This window comes from Ranitomeya imitator, chromosome 1 (genome assembly GCF_032444005.1).
Source record: "Ranitomeya imitator isolate aRanImi1 chromosome 1, aRanImi1.pri, whole genome shotgun sequence".
Taxonomy (NCBI): Eukaryota; Metazoa; Chordata; class Amphibia; order Anura; family Dendrobatidae; genus Ranitomeya; species Ranitomeya imitator.
The window spans coordinates 866609052-866633271 of NC_091282.1; the positions used below are offsets into that span (position 1 = coordinate 866609052).

A 24220-nucleotide genomic window follows, 5' to 3' on the forward strand; every position below is an offset into this window, starting at 1 on the left:
ACAGGGTAGAACAGCTTTTGTGCAGATAGCCCAAGAGGAGTGGTGGAACTCCCCAGTCTTGTAGACACAAGAGAACAATTATGGAAACAGGAACACATGGGCTACTTGCACAGTGAACAAGTCTGTATGATCATGTTCACACACCACCAAGAAACCTGAAGACACAAAAGAGAATAGTAAAACCAAAAACACTCAGTTTGAAAAAATGTTGCAGTAATCCGCAAGTGCTAGTAAAAGATGTAAAAAACAGGGTATTTGGTTGATACGTTTTTTGCAAAAAATGTATACTAAGCTGCTCTACCAATCTTCACGGTATACCCTTATCAGAGCAGTCCTAACTAATGTATGCAATCCCTATCTGATGTATTTAAAAATTTAAAAACTTGCGGATTACTGCAACATTTTTTCAAACTGAGTGTTTTTGGTTTTACTATTCTCTTTTGTGTCTTCAGGTTTCTTGGTGGTGTGTGAACATGATCATACAGACTTGTTCACTGTGCAAGTAGCCCATGTGTTCCTGTTTCCATAATTGTTCTCTTGTGTCTACAAGACTGGGGAGTTCCACCACTCCTCTTGGGCTATCTGCACAAAAGCTGTTCTACCCTGTATGCACACATGGATTTTTTCCTCTCTGAACCCTGTTCACACAGGTTATATACAGATGATCAGGTTTTTAAATACATCAGATAGGGATTGCATACATTAGTTAGGACTGCTCTGATAAGGGTATACCGTGAAGATTGGTAGAGCAGCTTAGTATACATTTTTTGCAAAAAACGTATCAACCAAATACCCTGTTTTTTACATCTTTTACTAGCACTTGCGGATTACTGCAACATTTTTTCAAACTGAGTGTTTTTGGTTTTACTATTCTCTTTTGTGTCTTCAGGTTTCTTGGTGGTGTGTGAACATGATCATACAGACTTGTTCACTGTGCAAGTAGCCCATGTGTTCCTGTTTCCATAATTGTTCTCTTGTGTCTACAAGACTGGGGAGTTCCACCACTCCTCTTGGGCTATCTGCACAAAAGCTGTTCTACCCTGTATGCACACATGGATTTTTTCCTCTCTGAACCCTGTTCACACAGGTTATATACAGATGATCAGGTTTTTAAATACATCAGATAGGGATTGCATACATTAGTTAGGACTGCTCTGATAAGGGTATACCGTGAAGATTGGTAGAGCAGCTTAGTATACATTTTTTGCAAAAAACGTATCAACCAAATACCCTGTTTTTTACATCTTTTACTAGCACTTGCGGATTACTGCAACATTTTTTCAAACTGAGTGTTTTTGGTTTTACTATTCTCTTTTGTGTCTTCAGCAATGACAGGCTGTAGTCATGGAAGCAGAGACGCAGACAGAGGATGAAATTGATCCCGGGGTGGTACTGCGCAATAGCGGGGTAAGAGAACGCATGCGCACGGACATGACAGATCGTAGTCATGGAAGCGGATACTGAGAGAAAAAACAGTGTGCGCGTAATGTACCGGCCGGAGGAGTGTGCAGTTGCGGGGTAAGAGGACGCATGCGCACAGGCATGACAAATCGTAGTCATGGAAGCGGATACTGAGAGAGCAAACAGTGTGCATGTAATGTACCTGCCGGAGAAGTGTGCAGTCGCGGGGTAAGAGGACGCATGCGCACAGCCGTGACAGGCCGTAGTCATGGAAGCGGAGACGCTGACAGAGGATGAAACTAATCCCGGGGTGGTTCTGCGCAATAGCGGAAATGACTTTTACCATAAACCGGAAGTGGAGATTGATCTATCTGGTGGCGTACGGTCCGCATGCGCGATAATGGAGAAACCGGCGCACGATCTGGTGATGCGTTTCTATGGTAACATAACGCCGATAGCACCCGGTGAATGAAGCGACTATAACCTAGGGCCGGAAGTGAGGTAGGACGCCATGTAATTGGGAGTGAGAGGGGGTGAGACTATATCAGGGGGTGCGGTCCCTGAATGCATCTCACCATACCATAGTCCACACTAAAAGTCAGGACACACTGGACACATAGGAGCCACCTGCCAATGCAGGGGCTTTATATCTCTTAATAGCACATCGTATTAGAGACATACCCCCGATTTTTTCTGTTCCCCTGAGGAATCTCCCCTATGGGAGAGGAAACGCGTAGGGAAAACTATCTGTTTATGGTGGGTACAAAATTTAGTCTGACTTGGGTACTGTCCTTGTCAGGACGGGAGCAGTACAGGGGCACGACCGGGTAGCATAGTTATTTTCTACTTTTCCCTTCCCTGCTAATGTACATGAAGATGCTCCTAAAGAAGCGGCTGATGTGGTGAGATCAAACCATTTTTTAATTGAGCACTGGTTGTTTTTGAGCACTATATGCACTTCGTTTTGTTTTATCCATTAGAAAGTATCTTTTAAAGTGATAAATAAAGGTTATATTTTAGGTTTATTTAGGTTCCTCCTGGCTTTATACATATTTTCTATTAGAGGACCGTATAGGGGTTCCATATCTGGTTACACCCTAGTATTTAGCTATTTTTGTGCAGACACAAGATTTCCCTATTTTCTGATGAGTGGGGAGTTGTTGTACCGGGTCACGAAAATAAGGGAGGAGTTGGTAGAGCAGTTGGTAGTGCCGGGTCCATATAGACGGAAGGTGTTGGACATGGCCCATTCACACTTCTTGGGTGGACACCTAGGGGTGGAAAAAACGCAGGAACGGGATGTCCAGAGGTTCTATTGGCCTGGGTGTTACCGGGACATAGTGAACTATTGCAGGTCCTGCCATACATAGTTTACTGCCCCCACTCCTCATTTCCCCCTTGTGCCATTGCCCATTATTGAGGTGCCATTAGAGAGAATTGCCATGGACTTGGTCAGTCCCTTAGTTAAATCAGCCCGGGGCCATCAGTATATATTAGTCATCCTGGACTATGCCACACGCTATCCTGAGGCAATTCCCCTGAGAGATTCTTCCTCGAAGAGTATAGCCCGCGAGTTGGTCCATGTGTTTTCCCGGACAGGTTTGCCAAAGGAGATCGTGACTGACCTTTCATGAGCAAGGTGATGAGGGAGTTCTGCGAAGTCCTGAAAATCTCCCAGTTGAAGACTTCGGTGTACCATCCTCAGTCAGATGGCCTTGTTGAGAGATTTAACAAGACACTGAAGAGCATGCTGAGAAAAGCCATAGAGAAAGACGGTAGAGACTGGGACTGTCTCTTACCATATCTGATGTTTTCCATTCGTGAAGTTCCACAGGCCTCCACAGGGTTCTCACCGTTCAAGCTTCTGTATGGCCGACATCCGCGAGGTCTCCTGGATATAGCCAAGGAAACCTGGGAGGCCGAAGTCACGCCCCACAGAAGCATCTTTGAGCATGTGGCCCTGATGCAGCAGAGGATTACAAAGGTGATGCCTATCGTGAAAGAAAACCTCTGCCAGGCACAAGAAGCTCAGGCCAGCGTCTACAATCGGTCTGCAAGAGTTAGGCAGTTCAATCCAGGAGACCGAGTTCTTGTGTTAGTACCGACGGATGAGAGCAAGTTCTTGGCTCAATGGCAAGGGCCATATGAGGTGGTCGAGAAGCTTGGTGAGGTAAACTATAAAATTCACCAACCAGGAAGACGGAAACCAATCCAAGTTTACCATGTCAACCTTATAAAGCCATGGCAAGATAGAGAGCCGGCAGTAACTTCATCTTTGCTCGGCAACCCAGAAGGTGAGGTTGGAGGGGTTACTATAGCGGAGACGCTATCAAAGGCCCAGAAACAGCAGTGCCGGGAGTTACTCCAGAAGAACAGCGACCTATTTTCAGAGTTGCCAGGGTGCACGAAGGTCGTAGAGCACGAGGTCCTGATAGAGCCACAAGTGCGGGTTTACGTGAAGCCCTATCAAATTCCTGAGGCCCGTCGAGAAGTAATCTCCAATTGGTGGAGCGTATGTTGAAGCTTGGAGTCATTGAGGAATCCAAGAGCGGTTGGTCAAGCCCAATTGTCCTGGTCCCAAAACCTGATGAGGAGTGGAGGTTTTGCAACGACTATCAGAAGTTGAATGAGGTTTCCAAGTTTGACGCATATCCCATGCCACGCATTGATGAGCTCATCGAAAGACTTGGGCCCGCCAGGTATATAACCACCTTAGATTTGACGAAGGGGTATTGGCAGATCCCCATGGCACAGGAAGCCAAGGAGAAGACGCCGTTTTCTACACCAGATGGATGCTTTCAGTATGTCCGGATGCTGTTTGGCCTACAGGGAGCTCTGGCGACCTTCCAAAGGGCTATGGATAGAATCCTTGCACACCATAAGCCATACGCTGCTGCGTACCTGGATGATATCGTCACCTTTAGCCCGGACTGGGAGAGTCATCTGGAAAAAGTCCAAGAAGTGTTTGATGCTCTAAGGGAGGCGGAGTTTACAATAAACCCGAAGAAGTGTGCCTTGGGTAAGGAAGAAGCTAAGTACCTGGGATATGTAGTGGGTCGTGGAGAAATAAAACCCCAAATCAGTAAAGTGGAGGCAATTCAAACATGGCCAAAACCACTCTCCAAAAAGCAAGTTAAAGCCTTCCTGGGGATTGTGGGATATTACAGGAGGTTTATCCCAAACTTCGCCATGGTGGCTGCGCCTCTGACTGATTTTCTAAAGGGGACAAAATCAGTCATGGTTAAATGGTCCGAAGAGACAGAGTCAGCCTTCCAAGAATTGAAAGGGGCTCTGTGTAAGCAACCCGTTCTGATGGCCCCAGACTTTAAGAAAGTTTATTCTTCAGACAGATGCCTCAGATGTTGGGGTAGGAGCAGTCCTTTCCCAAGAGATACATGGGGAGGAGCATCCTGTTCTCTATCTGAGTAGGAAGCTATCCTCGTGTGAAAGGAATTACTCAGTCGTAGAGGAGTGTTTGACCATAAAGTGGGCGGTGGACACGTTACGGTACTATCTGCTAGGACGTAAGTTTAGACTGATATCCGACCATGCCCCACTTAGATGGATGAGGGAAACGAAGGGAAGAAATGCTAGGGTCACCCGTTGGTTCTTAGCCCTGCAGGACTTCAGTTTCCATGTGGAACATAGGGCCAGGAAGCTGCACGGTAATGCTGATGCCCTATCAAGAATCCCTTGTTTAGTGGGGGAAAGTGCCAAGCCCTACGGCTTTAGGCAGAGAGAAGTATGTAGCGTGGCTAAAGGTTGTATAGTTGACGGGAGGTATGTGCCACATAGATGGCTTGTCACTGTGATGTAACCCGGAGTGTTTTCTTTGATGCACATAAAGCAATGGGAGGGTCTGACTACCCATATACCTCATCCCTGTGTAAGGGGCATAACCATGCCTATCTATATGTGTTTCAGGACCTGTTGTGATGTCATAACCACATGTCTAATCATGTGATGGGTTCCTGGGTGTGGTTAGATCTATAAAAGAAAGGCTAATGCTTAAAACAGGAGGTGTGTGTGTGTGGAGGTGAAAGCCTCCAGAGTGTGTTAAGGCTCCAAGACTGAGCCTGAAGGTCTGGACACTTGTATTCTCTTTTCCTGAGCTAAAGGCTATATATATATATATAATTTTTTTTTTGCATAAAATGCAAAGGAGATGTGTCATCTTTAACTTTAGCCCATTTAGAGATCATTTTATGTTCAACTTGCTAAACTGTTCACAATAACAGTAATTTTGACCAGGGGTGGCCAAATTTTTACATGCCACTGTACCTGTCTGTAAATTCTTAGGCCTGTAGTAAAGAAAATTAAATCTGCCGGATAAGCTCTTTAAAGGGCATCTGTCACCACATTTGAACTATCTAAACTATTAATATGGGCTTACAGGTTATAGACTGCTGAGGAGAGTGATACCTGTATGTCTCATATCAGATGCCTTGTTGTTGATAAATTCTCTTATCACTTTATGTAATTGACCTCTTCCAGGCTATGGGAAGGATGCTGCCTGGAAGATAACTCTGTCTCCAGAGATTATATTACATGAAGGGGGAGTAAACAGTGTGAGACAAGTAACTAACACAGAACAGGAGGACTGAAAATAGTCTTCTTGAAATCACATTTTTCACTTCTCTCTGAATTCTGATATATTGCAACCCTCTCTGCCTGTGAGGTGGAAGCTCCCCCATCATGTATAATAAGCCCTGGAGTTATCTTCTGGGTAGCCTCCTCCCCATAGCCTGGAAGAGGTCATTTACATAAAGTAATAAAAGATGATTTCTCGACAACAAGTCATCGGATATGAGACATACAGGCAACACTCTAATCAGCAGTCTATAACCTGTATGCCCAAATTATTAGTTTAGATAGGTCAAATGGGGATGGGTGCCAATCATACCACGATAAGGATGCGGCCATGCACAGCAGGATAGGGATGGAGCCATACATTCTAGGACAAGTTAGGGGCCATACACACCAGGACAGGCATAAAGGGGAACTATTCCTTCCTAAGATGAGGGGGCCTGTCATGATCCCAATGGCAGGGGATCACTAAGGACAAGCGCAGATACAAACAAGCTCTAGGGCGATGGAACCTGAGCTGACCGCGACCCTGAACCTAACACACAAATAAAAGTAGCCGGGGAACGTGCCTACGATGATCCTAGACGTCTCGCTCCAGCCGAAGATCTAACTTCCCCTATTAGAAGAAACACAGACCTCTCTTGCCTCCAGAGAAATACCCCACAGAAATAGCAGCCCCCCACATATAATGACGGTGAAATGAGAGGAAAGCACATACGCAGTATGAAAACAGTTTCAGCAAAATGAGGCCCGCTAAAGCTAAATAGCAGAGGATACAAAAGTGAACTGCGCGGTCAGCGAAAAACCCTTCAAAAAACCATCCTGAAATTACTTGAACTCATGTGCCAACTCATGGTACATGAGGAGCAATTTCAGCCCACTAGAGCAACCAGCAGCAAGAATCACATATCTGCAGGCTGGACTAAAAACCAAATAAAGCAAAACACCAAAACAGGAAAATCCAAACTTAGCTTGACCAGAAGGTTCTAGGAGCAGGGAGCAGAGGTAACAAGACACACTGGATACATTGATAACCGGCGAGGAAATGCCAGCAAAGCCAGGTTAAATAGGAAACTCCCATATCCTGATGGAACAGGTGGAACCCAGAGACCCAGGAAAGACAAGTCACCCAGTACCATCAGTAACCACCAGAGGGAGCCCAAAAACAGAACTCACAACAGTACCCCCCCCTTGAGGAGGGGTCACCGAACCCTCACGAGAACCACCAGGGCGACCAGGATGAGCCCTATGAAAAGCGCGAACCAAATCATCAGCATGAACATCCGAGGCAACCACCCAAGAATTATCCTCCTGACCATAACCCTTACACTTGACCAAATACTGGAGTTTCCGTCTGGAAACACGAGAATCCAAGATCTTCTCCACAACATACTCCAATTCTCCCTCCACCAGCACTGGAGCTCAAGCGAAGGAACAACAGGTACCTCATACTTCCGCAACAACGACCGATGGAACACATTATGAATAGCAAACGATGCCGGGAGATCCAAACGAAACGACACAGGGTTAAGAATTTCCAAGATCCTATAGGGACCGATGAACCGAGGCTTGAACTTAGGAGAAGAGACCTTCATAGGAACAAAACGAGAAGACAACCACACCAAGTCCCCAACAAGAAGTCGAGGACCCACGCGGCGACGGCGATTAGCAAACTGCTGAGCCTTCTCCTGGGACAACTTCAAATTGTCCACCACATGACTCCAAATCCGATGCAACCTATCCACCACCATGTCCACTCCAGGACAATCAGAAGGTTCCACCTGACCAGAGGAAAAACGAGGATGAAACCCCGAATTACAAAAGAAAGGAGAAACCAAGGTAGCAGAACTAGCCCGATTATTAAGGGCAAACTCGGCCAGCGGCAAAAAGGTAACCCAGTCATCCTGATCAGCAGAAACAAAACACCTTAAATAAGTTTCCAAGGTCTGATTAGTTCGTTCAGTCTGGCCATTCGTCTGAGGATGGAATGCAGACGAAAAGGACAAATCAATGCCCATCTTAGCACAGAACGTCCGCCAAAATCTAGACACAAACTGGGATCCCCTGTCAGAAACAATGTTCTCAGGAATCCCATGCAAACGAACCACATTCTGAAAAAACAGAGGGACCAACTCAGAGGAGGAAGGCAACTTAGGCAAGGGTACCAGATGAACCATTTTAGAAAAGCGATCACACACAACCCAGATGACGGACATTTTTTGAGAGACAGGGAGATCCGAAATAAAGTCCATGGAAATGTGCGTCCAAGGCCTCTTCGGGATAGGCAAAGGTGACAACAATCCACTGGCCCGAGAACAGCAAGGCTTAGCCCGAGCACAAACCTCACAGGACTACACAAAAGAACGCACATCCCTCGACAAGGAAGGCCACCAAAAAGACCTGGCCACCAAGTCTCTAGTACCAAATATTCCAGGATGACCTGCCAACGCAGAAGAATGGACCTCAGAGATGACTCTACTGGTCCAATTATCCGGAACAAACAGTCTCTCAGGCGGACAACGATCAGGTTTACCCGCCTGAAACTCCTGCAAAGCACGTCGCAAGTCTGGGGAGACAGCAGACAAAATCACCCCATCCCTAAGGATACCAGAGGGCTCAGAATTTCCAAGGGAGTCAGGCACAAAACTCCTAGAAAGAGCATCCACCTTCACATTCTTTGAACCTGGCAGGTATGAAACCACAAAATTGAAACGAGAGAAAAACAGTGACCAACGAGCCTGTCTAGGATTCAGACGCCTGGCAGACTCAAGGTAAATCAAATTTTTGTGATCAGTCAAGACCACCACACGATGTCTAGCACCCTCTAGCCAATGACGCCACTCCTCAAATGCCCACTTCATGGCCAAAAGTTCCCGATTACCAACATCATAATTCCGCTCAGCCGGCGAAAACTTTCTAGAAAAAAACGCGCATGGCTTCATCACTGAGCCATCGGAGCTTCTCTGTGACAAAACCGCCCCCGCTCCAATCTCGGAAGCATCAACCTCAACTTGAAAAGGGAGCGAAACATCTGGCTGACGCAACACAGGAGCAGAAGAAAACCGGTGCTTAAGTTCCTGAAAGGCCTCCACAGCCGCAGGAGACCAATTAGCAACATCAGCACCCTTCTTAGTCAAATCCGTCAAAGGCTTAACAACACTAGAAAAATTAGTTATAAAATGACGATAGAAATTAGCAAAGCCCAAGAACTTCTGTAGACTCTTAAGAGATGTAGGCTGCGTCCAGTCACAAATAGCCTGAACCTTGAAGGGATCCATCTCAATAGTAGAAGGGGAAAAAATATACCCCAAGAAAGAAATCTTCTGGACTCCAAAGAGACACTTTGAGCCTTTTACAAACAAGGAATTGGCCCGCAGGACCTGAAACACCTTCCTGACCTGCTGAACATGAGACTCCCAGTCATCAGAAAAAAACAAAATATCATCCAAATACACAATCATAAATTTATCCAGATATTCACGGAAAATATCGTGCATAAAGGACTGGAAGACTGAAGGAGCATTAGAAAGTCCAAAAGGCATTACCAAATACTCAAAATGGCCCTCAGGCGTATTAAATGCGGTTTTCCACTCATCACCTTGCTTTATTCGTATAAGATTATACGCACCCCGAAGATCAATCTTAGTGAACCATTTAGCCCCCTTAATGCGAGCAAACAAATCAGTCAACAATGGCAAAGGATACTGATATTTTACGGTAATCTTATTCAAAAGACGATAATCTATACAAGGCCTCAAGGAACCATCTTTTTTGGCCACGAAAAAAAAACCTGCTCCCAAAGGGGACAAAGATGGACGGATATGTCCCTTTTCCAAGGACTCCTTAACATAATCTCGCATAGCAGTATGCTCTGGCACTGACAGATTGAACAAACGACCTTTAGGAAATTTACTGCCTGGAATTAAATTTATAGCACAATCGCAATCCCTGTGAGGAGGAAGCGAACTGAGCTTAGGCTCCTCAAAAACATCCCGATAGTCAGACAAAAACACAGGAATCTCAGAAGGAGTAGATGAAGCGATAGAAATCGGAGGTGCATCATCATGAACCCCCTGACAACCCCAGCTTAACACAGACATTGATTTCCAGTCAAGGACTGGATTATGAGTTTGTAACCATGGCAGACCAAGCACTAGGACATCATGCAAATTATACAGTATCAGGAAGCGAATCACCTCCTGATGAACAGGAGTCATACGCATGGTCACTTGTGTCCAGTACTGAGGTTTATTCATAGCCAAAGGTGTAGAGTCAATTCCCTTCAAAGGAATAGGGACTTCCAGAGGCTCCAAACTAAACCCACAGCGATTGGCAAATGACCAATCCATAAGACTCAGGGCAGCGCCTGAATCCACATAGGCATCGACGGAAATGGATGATAATGAACAAATCCGAGTCACAGACAGAATGAACTTAGACTGTAAAGTACTAATGGCAACAGACTTATCAACCTTTTTTGTGCGTTTAGAGCATGCTGATATAACATCAGCTGAATCACCACAATAAAAGCACAACCTTTTTTTCCGCCTATAATTTTGCCGTTCACTTCTGGACTGAATTCTATCACATTGCATTATCTCAGGTGACGGTTCAGACGACACCGCCAAATGATGCACAGGTTTGCGCTCCCGTAAACGCCGATCAATCTGAATAGCCATAGTCATAGACTCATTCAGACCAGTAGGCGCAGGGAACCCCACCATAACATCTTTAATGGCCTCAGAAAGGCCATCTCTGAACTTTGCAGCCAGGGCGCACTCATTCCACTGAGTAAGCACCGACCACTTCCGAAATTTTTGACAATAAATTTCTGCTTCATCTTGCCCCTGAGAGAGGGCCAACAAAGCTTTTTCAGCCTGAATCTCTTGGTTAGGTTCCTCATAGAGCAAACCCAATGCCAGAAAAAACGCATCCGCATTAAGCAACGCAGGGTCCCCTGGTGCCAATGTAAATGCCCAATCCTGAGGGTCACCCCGCAGGAAAGATATAATAATCTTGACTTGCTGAGCAGGGTCTCCAGAGGAGCGAGATTTCAAAGAAAGAAACAACTTACAATTGTTCCTAAAATTCAGAAAACGAGATCTATCTCCAGAAAAAAACTCTGGGACAGGAATTCTAGGTTCAGACATAGGAGCATGTACAACAAAATCCTGTATATTTTGAACCTTAGCGGCAAGATTATTCAGGCTGGAAGCCAAACTCTGGACGTCCATGATAAACAGCTGGGATCAGAGCCATTCAAAGATTAAGAGGAGGAGGAAGTAGCCAGGCTGCAATAAGGCTAGGCAGCAAACTCTGAGGGAAAGAGAAAAAAAAAAAAAACTTCCTCAGACTACTTATCCTCCTACTTCAGCCAATACAATTAACACTTTGTGGGCCGGTTATACTGTCATGATCCCAATGGCAGGGGATCACTAAGGACAAGCGCAGATACAAACAAGCTCTAGGGCGATGGAACCTGAGCTGACCGCGACCCTGAACCTAACACACAAATAAAAGTAGCCGGGGAACGTGCCTACGATGATCCTAGACGTCTCGCTCCAGCCGAAGATCTAACTTCCCCTATTAGAAGAAACACAGACCTCTCTTGCCTCCAGAGAAATACCCCACAGAAATAGCAGCCCCCCACATATAATGACGGTGAAATGAGAGAAAAGCACATACGCAGTATGAAAACAGTTTCAGCAAAATGAGGCCCGCTAAAGCTAAATAGCAGAGGATACAAAAGTGAACTGCGCGGTCAGCGAAAAACCCTTCAAAAAACCATCCTGAAATTACTTGAACTCATGTGCCAACTCATGGTACATGAGGAGCAATTTCAGCCCACTAGAGCAACCAGCAGCAAGAATCACATATCTGCAGGCTGGACTAAAAACCAAATAAAGCAAAACACCAAAACAGGAAAATCCAAACTTAGCTTGACCAGAAGGTTCTAGGAGCAGGGAGCAGAGGTAACAAGACACACTGGATACATTGATAACCGGCGAGGAAATGTGTCATGATCCCAATGACAGGGGATCACAAAAAGGACATGCACAGATACAAACAAGCTCTAGGGCGATGGAACCTGAGCTGACCGCGACCCTGAACCTAACACACAAATAAAAGTAGCCGGGGAACGTGCCTACGATGATCCTAGACGTCTCGCTCCAGCCGAAGATCTAACTTCCCCTATCAGAAGAAACACAGACCTCTCTTGCCTCCAGAGAAATACCCCACAGCAAATAGCAGCCCCCCACATATAATGACGGTGAAATGAGAGGAAAGCACATACGTAGTATGAAAACAGTTTCAGCAAAATGAGGCCCGCTAAAGCTAGATAGCAGAGGATACAAAAGTGAACTGCGCGGTCAGCGAAAAACCCTTCAAAAAACCATCCTGAAATTACTTGAACTCATGTGCCAACTCATGGTACATGAAAAGCAATTTCAGCCCACTAGAGCAACCAGCAGCAGAGAATCACATATCTGCAGGCTGGACTAAAAACCAAATTAAGCAAAACACAAAACAGGAAAATCCAAACTTAGCTTGTCCAGAAGGTTCTAGGAGCAGGGAGCAGAGGTAACAAGACACACTGGATACATTGATAACCGGCGAGGAAATGCCAGCAAAGCCAGGTTAAATAGGAAACTCCCATATGCTGATGGAACAGGTGGAACCCAGAAACCCAGGAAAGACAAGTCACCCAGTACCATCAGTAACCACCAGAGGGAGCCCAAAAACAAAACTCACAACAGTACCCCCCCCCTTGAGGAGGGGTCACCGAACCCTCACGAGAACCACCAGGGCGACCAGGATGAGCCCTATGAAAAGCGCGAACCAAATCATCAGCATGAACATCCGAGGCAACCACCCAAGAATTATCCTCCTGACCATAACCCTTCCACTTGACCAAATACTGGAGTTTCCGTCTGGAAACACGAGAATCCAAGATCTTCTCCACAACATACTCCAATTCTCCCTCCACCAGCACTGGAGCAGGAGGCTCAAGAGAAGGAACAACAGGTACCTCATACTTCCGCAACAACGACCGATGAAACACATTATGAATAGCAAACGATGCCGGGAGATCCAAACGAAACGACACAGGGTTAAGAATTTCCAAGATCCTATAGGGACCGATGAACCGAGGCTTGAACTTAGGAGAAGAGACCTTCATAGGAACAAAACGAGAAGACAACCACACCAAGTCACCAACAAGAAGTCGAGGACCCACGCGGCGACGGCGATTAGCAAACTGCTGAGCCTTCTCCTGGGACAACTTCAAATTGTCCACCACATGACTCCAAATCCGATGCAACCTATCCACCACCATGTCCACTCCAGGACAATCAGAAGGTTCCACCTGACCAGAGGAAAAACGAGGATGAAACCCCGAATTACAAAAGAAAGGAGAAACCAAGGTAGCAGAACTAGCCCGATTATTAAGGGCAAACTCGGCCAGCGGCAAAAAGGTAACCCAGTCATCCTGATCAGCAGAAACAAAACACCTTAAATAAGTTTCCAAGGTCTGATTAGTTCGTTCAGTCTGGCCATTCGTCTGAGGATGGAATGCAGACGAAAAGGACAAATCAATGCCCATCTTAGCACAGAAAGTCCGCCAAAATCTAGACACAAACTGGGATCCCCTGTCAGAAACGATGTTCTCAGGAATCCCATGCAAACGAACCACATTCTGAAAAAACAGAGGGACCAACTCAGAGGAGGAAGGCAACTTAGGCAAGGGTACCAGATGAACCATTTTAGAAAAGCGATCACACACAACCCAGATGACGGACATTTTTTGAGAGACAGGGAGATCCGAAATAAAGTCCATGGAAATGTGCGTCCAAGGCCTCTTTGGGATAGGCAAAGGTGACAACAATCCACTGGCCCGAGAACAGCAAGGCTTAGCCCGAGCACAAACCTCACAAGACTGCACAAAAGAACGCACATCCCTCGACAAGGAAGGCCACCAAAAAGACCTGGCCACCAAGTCTCTAGTACCAAATATTCCAGGATGACCTGCCAACGCAGAAGAATGGACCTCGGAGATGACTCTATTGGTCCAATTATCCGGAACAAACAGTCTCTCAGGCGGACAACGATCAGGTTTAGCCACCTGAAACTCCTGCAAAGCACGTCGCAAGTCTGGGGAGACAGCAGACAAAATCACCCCATCCCTAAGGATACCAGAGGGCTCAGAATTTCCAAGGGAGTCAGGCACAAAACTCCTAGAAAGAGCATCCGCCTTCACATTCTTTGAACCTGGCAGGTATGAAACCACAAAATTGAAACGAGAGAAAAACAGTGACCAACGAGCCTGTCTAGGATTCAGACGCCTGGCAGACTCAAGGTAAATCAAATTTTTGTGATCAGTCAAGACCACCACACGATGTCTAGCACCCTCTAGCCAATGACGCCACTCCTCAAATGCCCACTTCATGGCCAAAAGTTCCCGATTACCAACATCATAATTCCGCTCAGCCGGCGAAAACTTTCTAGAAAAAAACGCGCATGGCTTCATCACTGAGCCATCGGAGCTTCTCTGTGACAAGACCGCCCCCGCTCCAATCTCGGAAGCATCAACCTCAACCTGAAAAGGGAGCGAAACATCTGGCTGACGCAACACAGGAGCAGAAGAAAACCGGCGCTTAAGTTCCTGAAAGGCCTCCACAGCCGCAGGAGACCAATTAGCAACATCAGCACCCTTCTTAGTCAAATCCGTCAAAGGCTTAACAACACTAGAAAAATTAGTTATAAAACGACGATAGAAATTAGCAAAGCCCAAGAACTTCTGTAGACTCTTAAGAGATGTAGGCTGCGTCCAGTCACAAATAGCCTGAACCTTGACGGGATCCATCTCAATAGTAGAAGGGGAAAAAATATACCCCAAGAAAGAAATCTTCTGGACTCCAAAGAGACACTTTGAGCCTTTTACAAACAAGGAATTGGCCCGCAGGACCTGAAACACCTTCCTGACCTGCTGAACATGAGACTCCCAGTCATCAGAAAAAACCAAAATATCATCCAAATACACAATCATAAATTTATCCAGATATTCACGGAAAATATCGTGCATAAAGGACTGGAAGACTGAAGGAGCATTAGAAAGTCCAAAAGGCATTACCAAATACTCAAAATGGCCCTCAGGCGTATTAAATGCGGTTTTCCACTCATCACCTTGCTTTATTCATATAAGATTATACGCACCCCGAAGATCAATCTTAGTGAACCATTTAGCCCCCTTAATGCGAGCAAACAAATCAGTCAACAATGGCAAAGGATACTGATATTTTACGGTAATCTTATTCAAAAGACGATAATCTATACAAGGCCTCAAGGAACCATCTTTCTTGGCCACGAAAAAAAAACCTGCTCCCAAAGGGGACAAAGATGGACGGATATGTCCCTTTTCCAAGGACTCCTTAACATAATCCCGCATAGCAGTATGCTCTGGCACTGACAGATTGAACAAACGACCTTTAGGAAATTTACTGCCCGGAATTAAATTTATAGCACAATCGCAATCCCTGTGAGGAGGAAGCGAACTGAGCTTAGGCTCCTCAAAAACATCCCGATAGTCAGACAAAAACACAGGAATCTCAGAAGGAGTAGATGAAGCGATAGAAATCGGAGGTGCATCATCATGAACCCCCTGACAACCCCAGCTTAACACAGACACTGATTTCCAGTCAAGGACTGGATTATGAGTTTGTAACCATGGCAGACCAAGTACTAGAACATCATGCAAATTATACAGTACCAGGAAGCGAATCACCTCCTGATGAACGGGAGTCATACGCATGGTCACTTGTGTCCAGTACTGAGGTTTATTCATAGCCAAAGGTGTAGAGTCAATTCCCTTCAAAGGAATAGGGACTTCCAGAGGCTCCAGACTAAACCCACAGCGATTGGCAAATGACCAATCCATAAGACTCAGGGCAGCGCCTGAATCCACATAGGCATCGACGGAAATGGATGATAATGAACAAATCAGAGTCACAGACAGAATGAACTTAGACTGTAAAGTACTAATGGCAACAGACTTATCAACCTTTTTTGTGCGTTTAGAGCATGCTGATATAACATGAGCTGAATCACCACAATAAAAGCACAACCCTTTTTTCCGCCTATACTTTTGCCGTTCACTTCTGGACTGAATTCTATCACATTGCATTATCTCAGGTGACGGTTCAGACGACACCGCCAAATGATGCACAGGTTTGCGCTCCCGTAAACGCCGATCAATCTGAACAGCCATAGTCATAGACTCATTCAGACCAGCAGGCGCAGGGAACCCTACCATAACATCTTTAATGGCCTCAGAAAGGCCATCTCTAAACTTTGCAGCCAGAGCGCACTCATTCCACTGAGTAAGTACCGACCACTTCCGAAATTTTTGACAATAAATTTCTGCTTCATCTTGCCCCTGAGAGAGGGCCAACAAAGCTTTTTCAGCCTGAATCTCTTGGTTAGGTTCCTCATAGAGCAAACCCAATGCCAGAAAAAACGCATCTGCATTAAGCAACGCAGGGTCCCCTGGTGCCAATGCAAATGCCCAATCTTGAGGGTCACCCCGCAGGAAAGATATAATTATCTTGACTTGCTGAGCAGGGTCTCCAGAGGAGCGAGATTTCAAAGAAAGAAACAACTTGCAATTGTTCCTAAAATTCAGAAAACGAGATCTATCTCCAGAAAAAAACTCTGGGACAGGAATTCTAGGTTCAGACATAGGAGCATGTACAACAAAATCCTGTATATTTTGAACCTTAGTGGCAAGATTATTCAGGCTGGAAGCCAAACTCTGGACGTCCATGATAAACAGCTGAGATCAGAGCCATTCAAAGATTAAGAGGAGGAGGAAGTAGCCAGGCTGCAATAAGACTAGGCAGCAAACTCTGAGGGGGAAAAAAAAAAAAAAAAAAAACTTCCTCAGACTACTTATCCTCCTACTTCAGCCAATACAATTAACACTTTGTGGGCCGGTTATACTGTCATGATCCCAATGGCAGGGGATCACAAAAAGGACAAGCACAGATACAAACAAGCTCTAGGGCGATGGAACCTGAGCTGACCGCGACCCTGAACCTAACACACAAATAAAAGTAGCCGGGGAACGTGCCTACGATGATCATAGACGTCTCGCTCCAGCCGAAGATCTAACTTCCCCTATCAGAAGAAACACAGACCTCTCTTGCCTCCAGAGAAATACCCCACAGCAAATAGCAGCCCCCCACATATAATGACGGTGAAATGAGAGGAAAGCACATACGTAGTATGAAAACAGTTTCAGCAAAATGAGGCCCGCTAAAGCTAGATAGCAGAGGATACAAAAGTGAACTGCGCGGTCAGCGAAAAACCCTTCAAAAAACCATCCTGAAATTACTTGAACTCATGTGCCAACTCATGGTACATGAAAAGCAATTTCAGCCCACTAGAGCAACCAGCAGCAGAGAATCACATATCTGCAGGCTGGACTAAAAACCAAATTAAGCAAAACACAAAACAGGAAAATCCAAACTTAGCTTGTCCAGAAGGTTCTAGGAGCAGGGAGCAGAGGTAACAAGACACACTGGATACATTGATAACCGGCGAGGAAATGCCAGCAAAGCCAGGTTAAATAGGAAACTCCCATATGCTGATGGAACAGGTGGAACCCAGAAACCCAGGAAAGACAAGTCACCCAGTACCATCAGTAACCACCAGAGGGAGCCCAAAAACAAAACTCACAACAGAAATGCCAGCAAAGCCAGGTTAAATAGGAAACTCCCATATCCTGATGGAACAGGTGGAACCCAGAGACCCAGGAAAGACAAGTCACCCAGTACCATCAGTAACCACCAGAGGGAGCCCAAAAACAGAACTCACAACAGGGGGCCATGCTTACCAGGCTAGAGATAAGGGGGACATGCACACCAGGATAGGGATGAGGAGATATGCGTACCAGGATGGGGATGAGGGCCAAGCATACCAGGATAGGGATAAGTGGATTATCCACACCAGGATAGGGATGAGGGAGCCATGCATACCAGAATAGGGATGAGGAGACCATGCACACCAGGATAGGGATGAGGGATCTATGCATACCAGGATAGGGATGAGGGAGCCATACATATCAGGACAGGGATGAGGGAGCCATGCATACCAGGATAGGGATGAGGGGACCATGTGTATCAGGATGGAGATGTGGGGACCATATAAACCAGGATAGGGGATATTAAGTACAGAATAGCCACATGTTTTGCTTCAATATTTTTCCTAATTTCCTCCTCTAAAACCTAGGTGCATCTCATGGTCCGGTGCGTCTTATAGTCCGAAAAATACAGTACTTATTTCCCCCGCTGGATATGAATTTCCATGACAAATGCTGTTTGCCCAGTAGAAACTATTTCATATTAGTAGCTAAAATTCCAGTCAATCATGGAGCTACAAGCCAGGAAAATGTATTGCAGTCAGTTACATGCATTTTATGTTTCTGGCCCCATTATACGTCTACTGTCATCATACGTACTTTTTCCCCAAGTGCTTTGCAACATCAGAGCGCTTAAATCCATCCAGCTGGTAGAGGCGCTTGGCCAAGCGTTTAGCGGCTTGTACATTACTATTGGTCCCATTGCTGAGGTTTTCAGTGCTTCCTTTTTCAAGGATTTCAGTGCTGCCCATGTCATGTGAGGCCTCTAAAGATCTACTGGGTCCTGCATCACTGCAAAACAAGATATAACAAATCCTTTATGCTACATGTCAAAAACCAATCAGTGTATACATAGGCAAGTGAAATTTAAGATATACAGTATACAGCCACACTTGTGATATAAATACGTGCCGCAAACAGAAAAGGTATATGCAAAGGGTAACTGTGTCCTTTTAAATAAGAAAACAAGCAGTATATAATTTACTGTAATACATAATATTAATGACAGTAATAGCCCCGTCCAAATCTATGTAAGGTAGCACAGACCAAGATCAAACCAGAATTTTTCAGATAGGCAGCAAATTGGCTCAGTGGTTAGCAGCACTGGGGTCCTGGGTTCAAACCTCACCAAGGACAACATCTGCGAGGAGCTTGCGTGGGTTTCCACCCACACTCCAAAGACATACTGATAAGGAATCTAGTTTGTGAGCACCAATGGGGACGGTGCCGATAAAGTGCTGGGAATTAATGGCTCTGTATAAGTGAGTAAAATAAAAAAATAAAATAAATATTCGGTCTAATATAACTTACCATAAATCGAAGTAAAAGAGACAACCTATGCCAAACACTGACATGGACGTGTAAAGCAATAAGTGCTGCTGTACCTATTAACAGCCTCAGATGTGCTTTCACAATGATTTGTCACCTCTGAAGAAGGTTCATTGAAAGTCTAAAGATTAATGACTAATGCTCATCTGTTCAGCCAAGTTATGAAGAGTAATCTGAAAGAAACTATTCATACTTACTGATGTGTGAAGGATGGTGCATTAATATTCATATGGAGAAGGCTTCTAAACAGTAAGTAGAAGTTATTATTTGCCATCTCTATGAATATTAATACATAACCAAACACAATTATATTAGATTGTACACCACATATTTAGATCAATTTACTTTGATATGAAAAAATACCGTTAAGTCCATGTAATAAAACAAAAACATTTTAAAGTTTGCTCATGCTGTAGACCACCAACAATACATTTTACCCACCTTTGACTTCCATAAAACAACCTGATTTACAAATAGGAGCCTGGATCAGATGGTTTTATTTGGTTTTCACATAAAAAGACATAATTTCAGCACAAAGGAAAAGAAGGAATGGGGTAAACATGGAGTTATAAAAGCAAATTGCTTTTTTTTAAAGGGCCTCAAACATCTTAGATGAAAGTAGACCCAACCTATCAAGTTGCAGCAGGACCAACCAACCATCTAATGTGTATGGAGTCCCCTGTTGATATTTCAAAGACCGACCTCATTGTTTTCAGCAGGGCTGTGGAGTCGGTAAGCCACAGTTGCGACTCCGACTCCTGGATTTTATCTGGTTCCGGCTCCGACTCCGGCTCCAACTCCTTCATAAATGGCCAATTCGTAACAATAAATTTACTGTTGTCAAATATTAACATTGTGCTTATTCAGTTTCTCACCATCATATAAGTAATCAGACCACTTCTTACAGTCTTCCTATTCTGAGTAGCAGCTGTGAGATGCTTGGAAGACGCACACCAAACATCTAGTCTAGAGGAGGAACTTTACTACTAAAGGTACCGTCACATTTAGCGACGCTGCAGCGATATAGACAACGATGCCGATCGCTGCAGCGTCGCTGTTTAGTCGTTGTGTGGTCGCTGGAGAGCTGTCACACAGACAGCTCTCCGGCGACCAACGATGCCGAAGTCCCCGGGTAACCAGGGTAAACATCGGGTTACTAAGCGCAGGGCCGCGCTTAGTAACCCGATGTTTACCCTGGTTACCATTGTAAATGTAAAAAAAAAAAACACTACATACTTACATTCCGGTGTCTGTCGCGTCCCCCTGCGTCAGCTTCCCTGCACTGTGTAAGCGCCGGCCGTAAAGCAGAGCGGTGACGTCACCGCTGTGCTCTGCTTTACGGCTGGCCGGCGCTGACACAGTGCAGGGAAACTTTTAACCCTACTAAAATCATAGCAGAATAAAAGAATATTTGAAAAATGATGCTGACATTAAGTAGACATATGGGAACTGTTATTAACTTTTTTTGTCTAGAAGTAGCATAACGAAGCTTGAATATTGTGACTTTTCGAAACTTCAGCAAATTTCCAATATTTTTCTAAACAAATGCAAAAAATATTGACGTAAACCTATTACTAATATAAGTTACAATGTGTCGTGAAAAAAAACAATGTTGGGGTATGTTGAAACATTTTAGAGTTATTACTACATATTTAACATGTCAGATATGAAAATGTGGGCTTGGTCACCAAGCAGCTAAGGCTCTAAGAACAAGTTCAATCACAGATTCTGTGATGGCAACACAGTTTTTATAGCTTGTGTAAAACGAATTGGTAGGATATCAATAAAACTTTCCCGTGCATTAAAAAGCTTCTTTTGTCTATTTGTGCAATAATGAGTCCTTCCAAACAGTTTTATAGATAAAGGAAATTTTGCAAACAAAATTGGAAGTTGGTAGAACAGTGTTTAACCATGTCTGAATGATGGCCTCCACCAGGTAGAGTATTTTTTTTAATAGTCCAAATTGCACTTCAATTTGTCAGTCTCTATACCCAAAAATGACCATAATGGGTTACAGGGAACAAACCTACCATAATAAGAAGTATGAAAGCTAAATTACCGTATATACTCGAGTATAAGCCGACCCGAGTATAAGCTGACCCCCCTAATTTTGCCACAAAAAACTGGGAAAACTTATTGACTCGAGTATAAGCCTAGGGTGGAAAATGCAGCAGCTACCGGTGAATTTCAAAAATAAAAATAGATGCTCCATACCGTTCATTATTGCCCCATAGATGCTCAATATAAAGCTGTGCCACATATAATGCTCCATACATTTCATTATGGCCCCATAGATGCTCCATATAAAACTGTGCCATATAGAATGCTCCATACATTTCATTATTGCCCCATAGATGCTCCACATAAAGCTGTGCCATATATAATGCTCTGCACCGTTCATTATGGCCCCATAGATGCTCCATATAAAGCTGTGCCCCATATAATGCTCTGCACCGTTCATTATGGCCCCATAGATGCTCCATATAAAGCTGTGCCATATATAATGCTCTGCACCGTTCATTATGGCCCCATAGATGCTTCATATAAAGCTGTGCCATATATAATGCTCTGCACCGTTGATTATTGCCCCATAGACGCTCCATATAAAGCTATGCAATATATAATGCTGCTGCAATAAAAAAAAAGACATACTCACCTCTCTTGCTGCCCGCAGCTCCTCAGCGTCCCGTCTCGGCGTCTCTCCGCACTGAATGTCCAGGCAGAGGGCGGCGCCCACACTAGTACGTCATCGCGCCCTCTGACCTGAACAGTCACTGCAAGAGGACGCGAAGACGGAGCGGAGCCCGGCGTGTGGAACGCGGACAGGTAAATGACATACTCACCTGCTCCGGCGTCCCTGGCTCCTTATCCCGGACAGATGGTCTTCGGGTGCCGCAGCCTCTTCCTCTGTCAGCGGTCACCGTTACCGCTCATTAGAGGAATGAATATGTGGCTCCACCCCTATGGGAGTGGAGTCCATATTCATAACTTTAATGAGCGGTACCATGTGACCGCTGAACAGGGGAAGAGCTGCGGCACCCGAAGACCGTGGGACAGGCAGGGGAAGCGCCAGGAGCCCCGGAAGCAGGTGAGTATGTGACAGTCCTCTCGCCCCCTCACCCGCCGACCCCACCGCCGATCATGACTCGAGTATAAACCGAGAGGGGCACTTTCAGCCCAAAAATTTGGGTTGAAAATCTCAGCTTATACTCGAGTATATACGGCATGTAGTTTGACCAGAACAATTATATTTATAGGGAAGTCCATGGGTAGCAGTTTACTGTTGAGGTCTCACATTGAAAAAAAACAAAGCATTGTAATTTTTAACCCTTGGATGCTATCAGGTATGTTCTGTAGCAGACATTTAGAAGTATATTTACATATCTGGCTGCAGTGAAATGGATGCTCCAAAGCAAAGAGGATATTGGAAGGTGTCCGTGGAGAAGCATCCAGTTGCAATTTGGTTAGGGCAGAATCATAGAATAGTCAAGTATGATTTAGAGCAATTTATAGACTCTGGTAATCAGGTAATAATGTACTGAAGAGGAATTAGATTCCATTATAAACCTTAGTCGTGATGCTAAATTATAGGTGACTATGTTTCGTAAAACTGTTCCGCCTGATCAATCAGGGTTACTGCCGTAAGATGTGTTAGTGAACATGTTAATCCATGAAAATGGTTTCATCTCCAGAGTTAAAATAATGCTCTTTATAGATCTAATTAAAACTACATAATCCAGTGGAAAAATAGTAGAAAAAAAACTTGTTTCGGAGGCAAGCAAGCAAGCATGTGCCCTAGAGCGGGCAGAGCTTAAAGCATACAGGTGCTACTCACAAAATTAGAACATCAAAAAGTTAATTTATTTCAGTTTTTCAATACAAAAAGTAAAACTCATATTATATAGAGTCATTACAAACAGAGTGATCTATTTCAAGTGTTTATTTATGTTAATGTTGATGATTATGGCTTACAGCCAATGAAAACCCAAAAGTCATTATCTCAGTAAATTAGAATAATTTATAACATCGGCTTGAAAAATGATTTTAAAATCCGAAATGTTGGCCTACTGAAATGTATGTTTAGTAAATGCAATCAATACTTGGTAGGGACACCTTTTGCATCAATTACTGCATCAATGCGACGTGGAATGGAGGCGATCAGCCCGTGGCACTGCTGAGGTGTTATGGGAGCCCAGGTTGCTTTGATAGCAGCCTTCAGCGTGTCTGCATTGTTGGGTCTGGTGTATCTCATCATCCTCTTGACAATACTCCATAGATTCTCTATGGGTTAAGGTCAGGCGAGTTTACTGGCCAGTCAAGCACAGTGATACTGTTGTTTTTAAACCAGGTATTGGTATTTTTGGCAGAGTGGACAGGTGCCAAGTTCTGAGGGAGAATGAAATTTCCATCTCCAAAAGCTTGTCGGCAGAGGGAAGAATGAAGTGCTCTAAAATTTCCTGGTAGACAGCTGCGCTGACTTTGGTCTTGATAAAACACAGTGGACCTACATCAGCAGATGACATTGCAGATGACAGTGATGACCATCACTGATTGTGGAAACTTCACACTAGACCTCGAGCATCTTGGTTTGTGTGCCTCTCCACTCTTCCTCCAGACTCTGGGACCTTGCTTTCCAAATTAAATGCAAAATTTACTTTTATTTGAAAATAACACCTTGGACCACTGAGCAACGGTCCAGTTCTTTTTCTTCTTGGCCCAGGTAAGATGCTTCGGGCGTTGTCTATTGGCCATGAGTGGCTTGACACAAGGAATGCGACACTTGTAGCCCATGTCCTGGATAGGTCTGTGTGTGGTGGCTCTCGAAGCAGTGACTCCAGCAGCAGTCCACTCCTTGTGAATATCCCCCAAATTTTTGAATGACCTTTTCTTAACAATCCTTTCAAGGCTGCGGTTATCCCGGTTGCTTGTGCACCTTTTTCTTCCACACTTTTTCCTTCCACTCAACATTCCATTAAGGCCTCTTTCACA

At 44.7% G+C, this 24220-nt stretch overlaps 1 protein-coding gene across 5 annotated transcripts in view; it reads right to left on the minus strand.

Annotated features, from left to right (window-relative positions):
* The window catches only part of PSD3 (pleckstrin and Sec7 domain containing 3), an 835030-nt gene that overhangs the window by 444770 nt on the left and 366040 nt on the right, over positions 1-24220 (minus strand). For all 5 annotated transcript variants that reach the window (XM_069742411.1, XM_069742393.1, XM_069742401.1 and 2 more), the window contains one exon: positions 18503-18694. In XM_069742411.1, coding sequence (XP_069598512.1) covers positions 18503-18694 — 192 coding nt within the window. The remainder of the gene's footprint in view (positions 1-18502; positions 18695-24220) is intronic.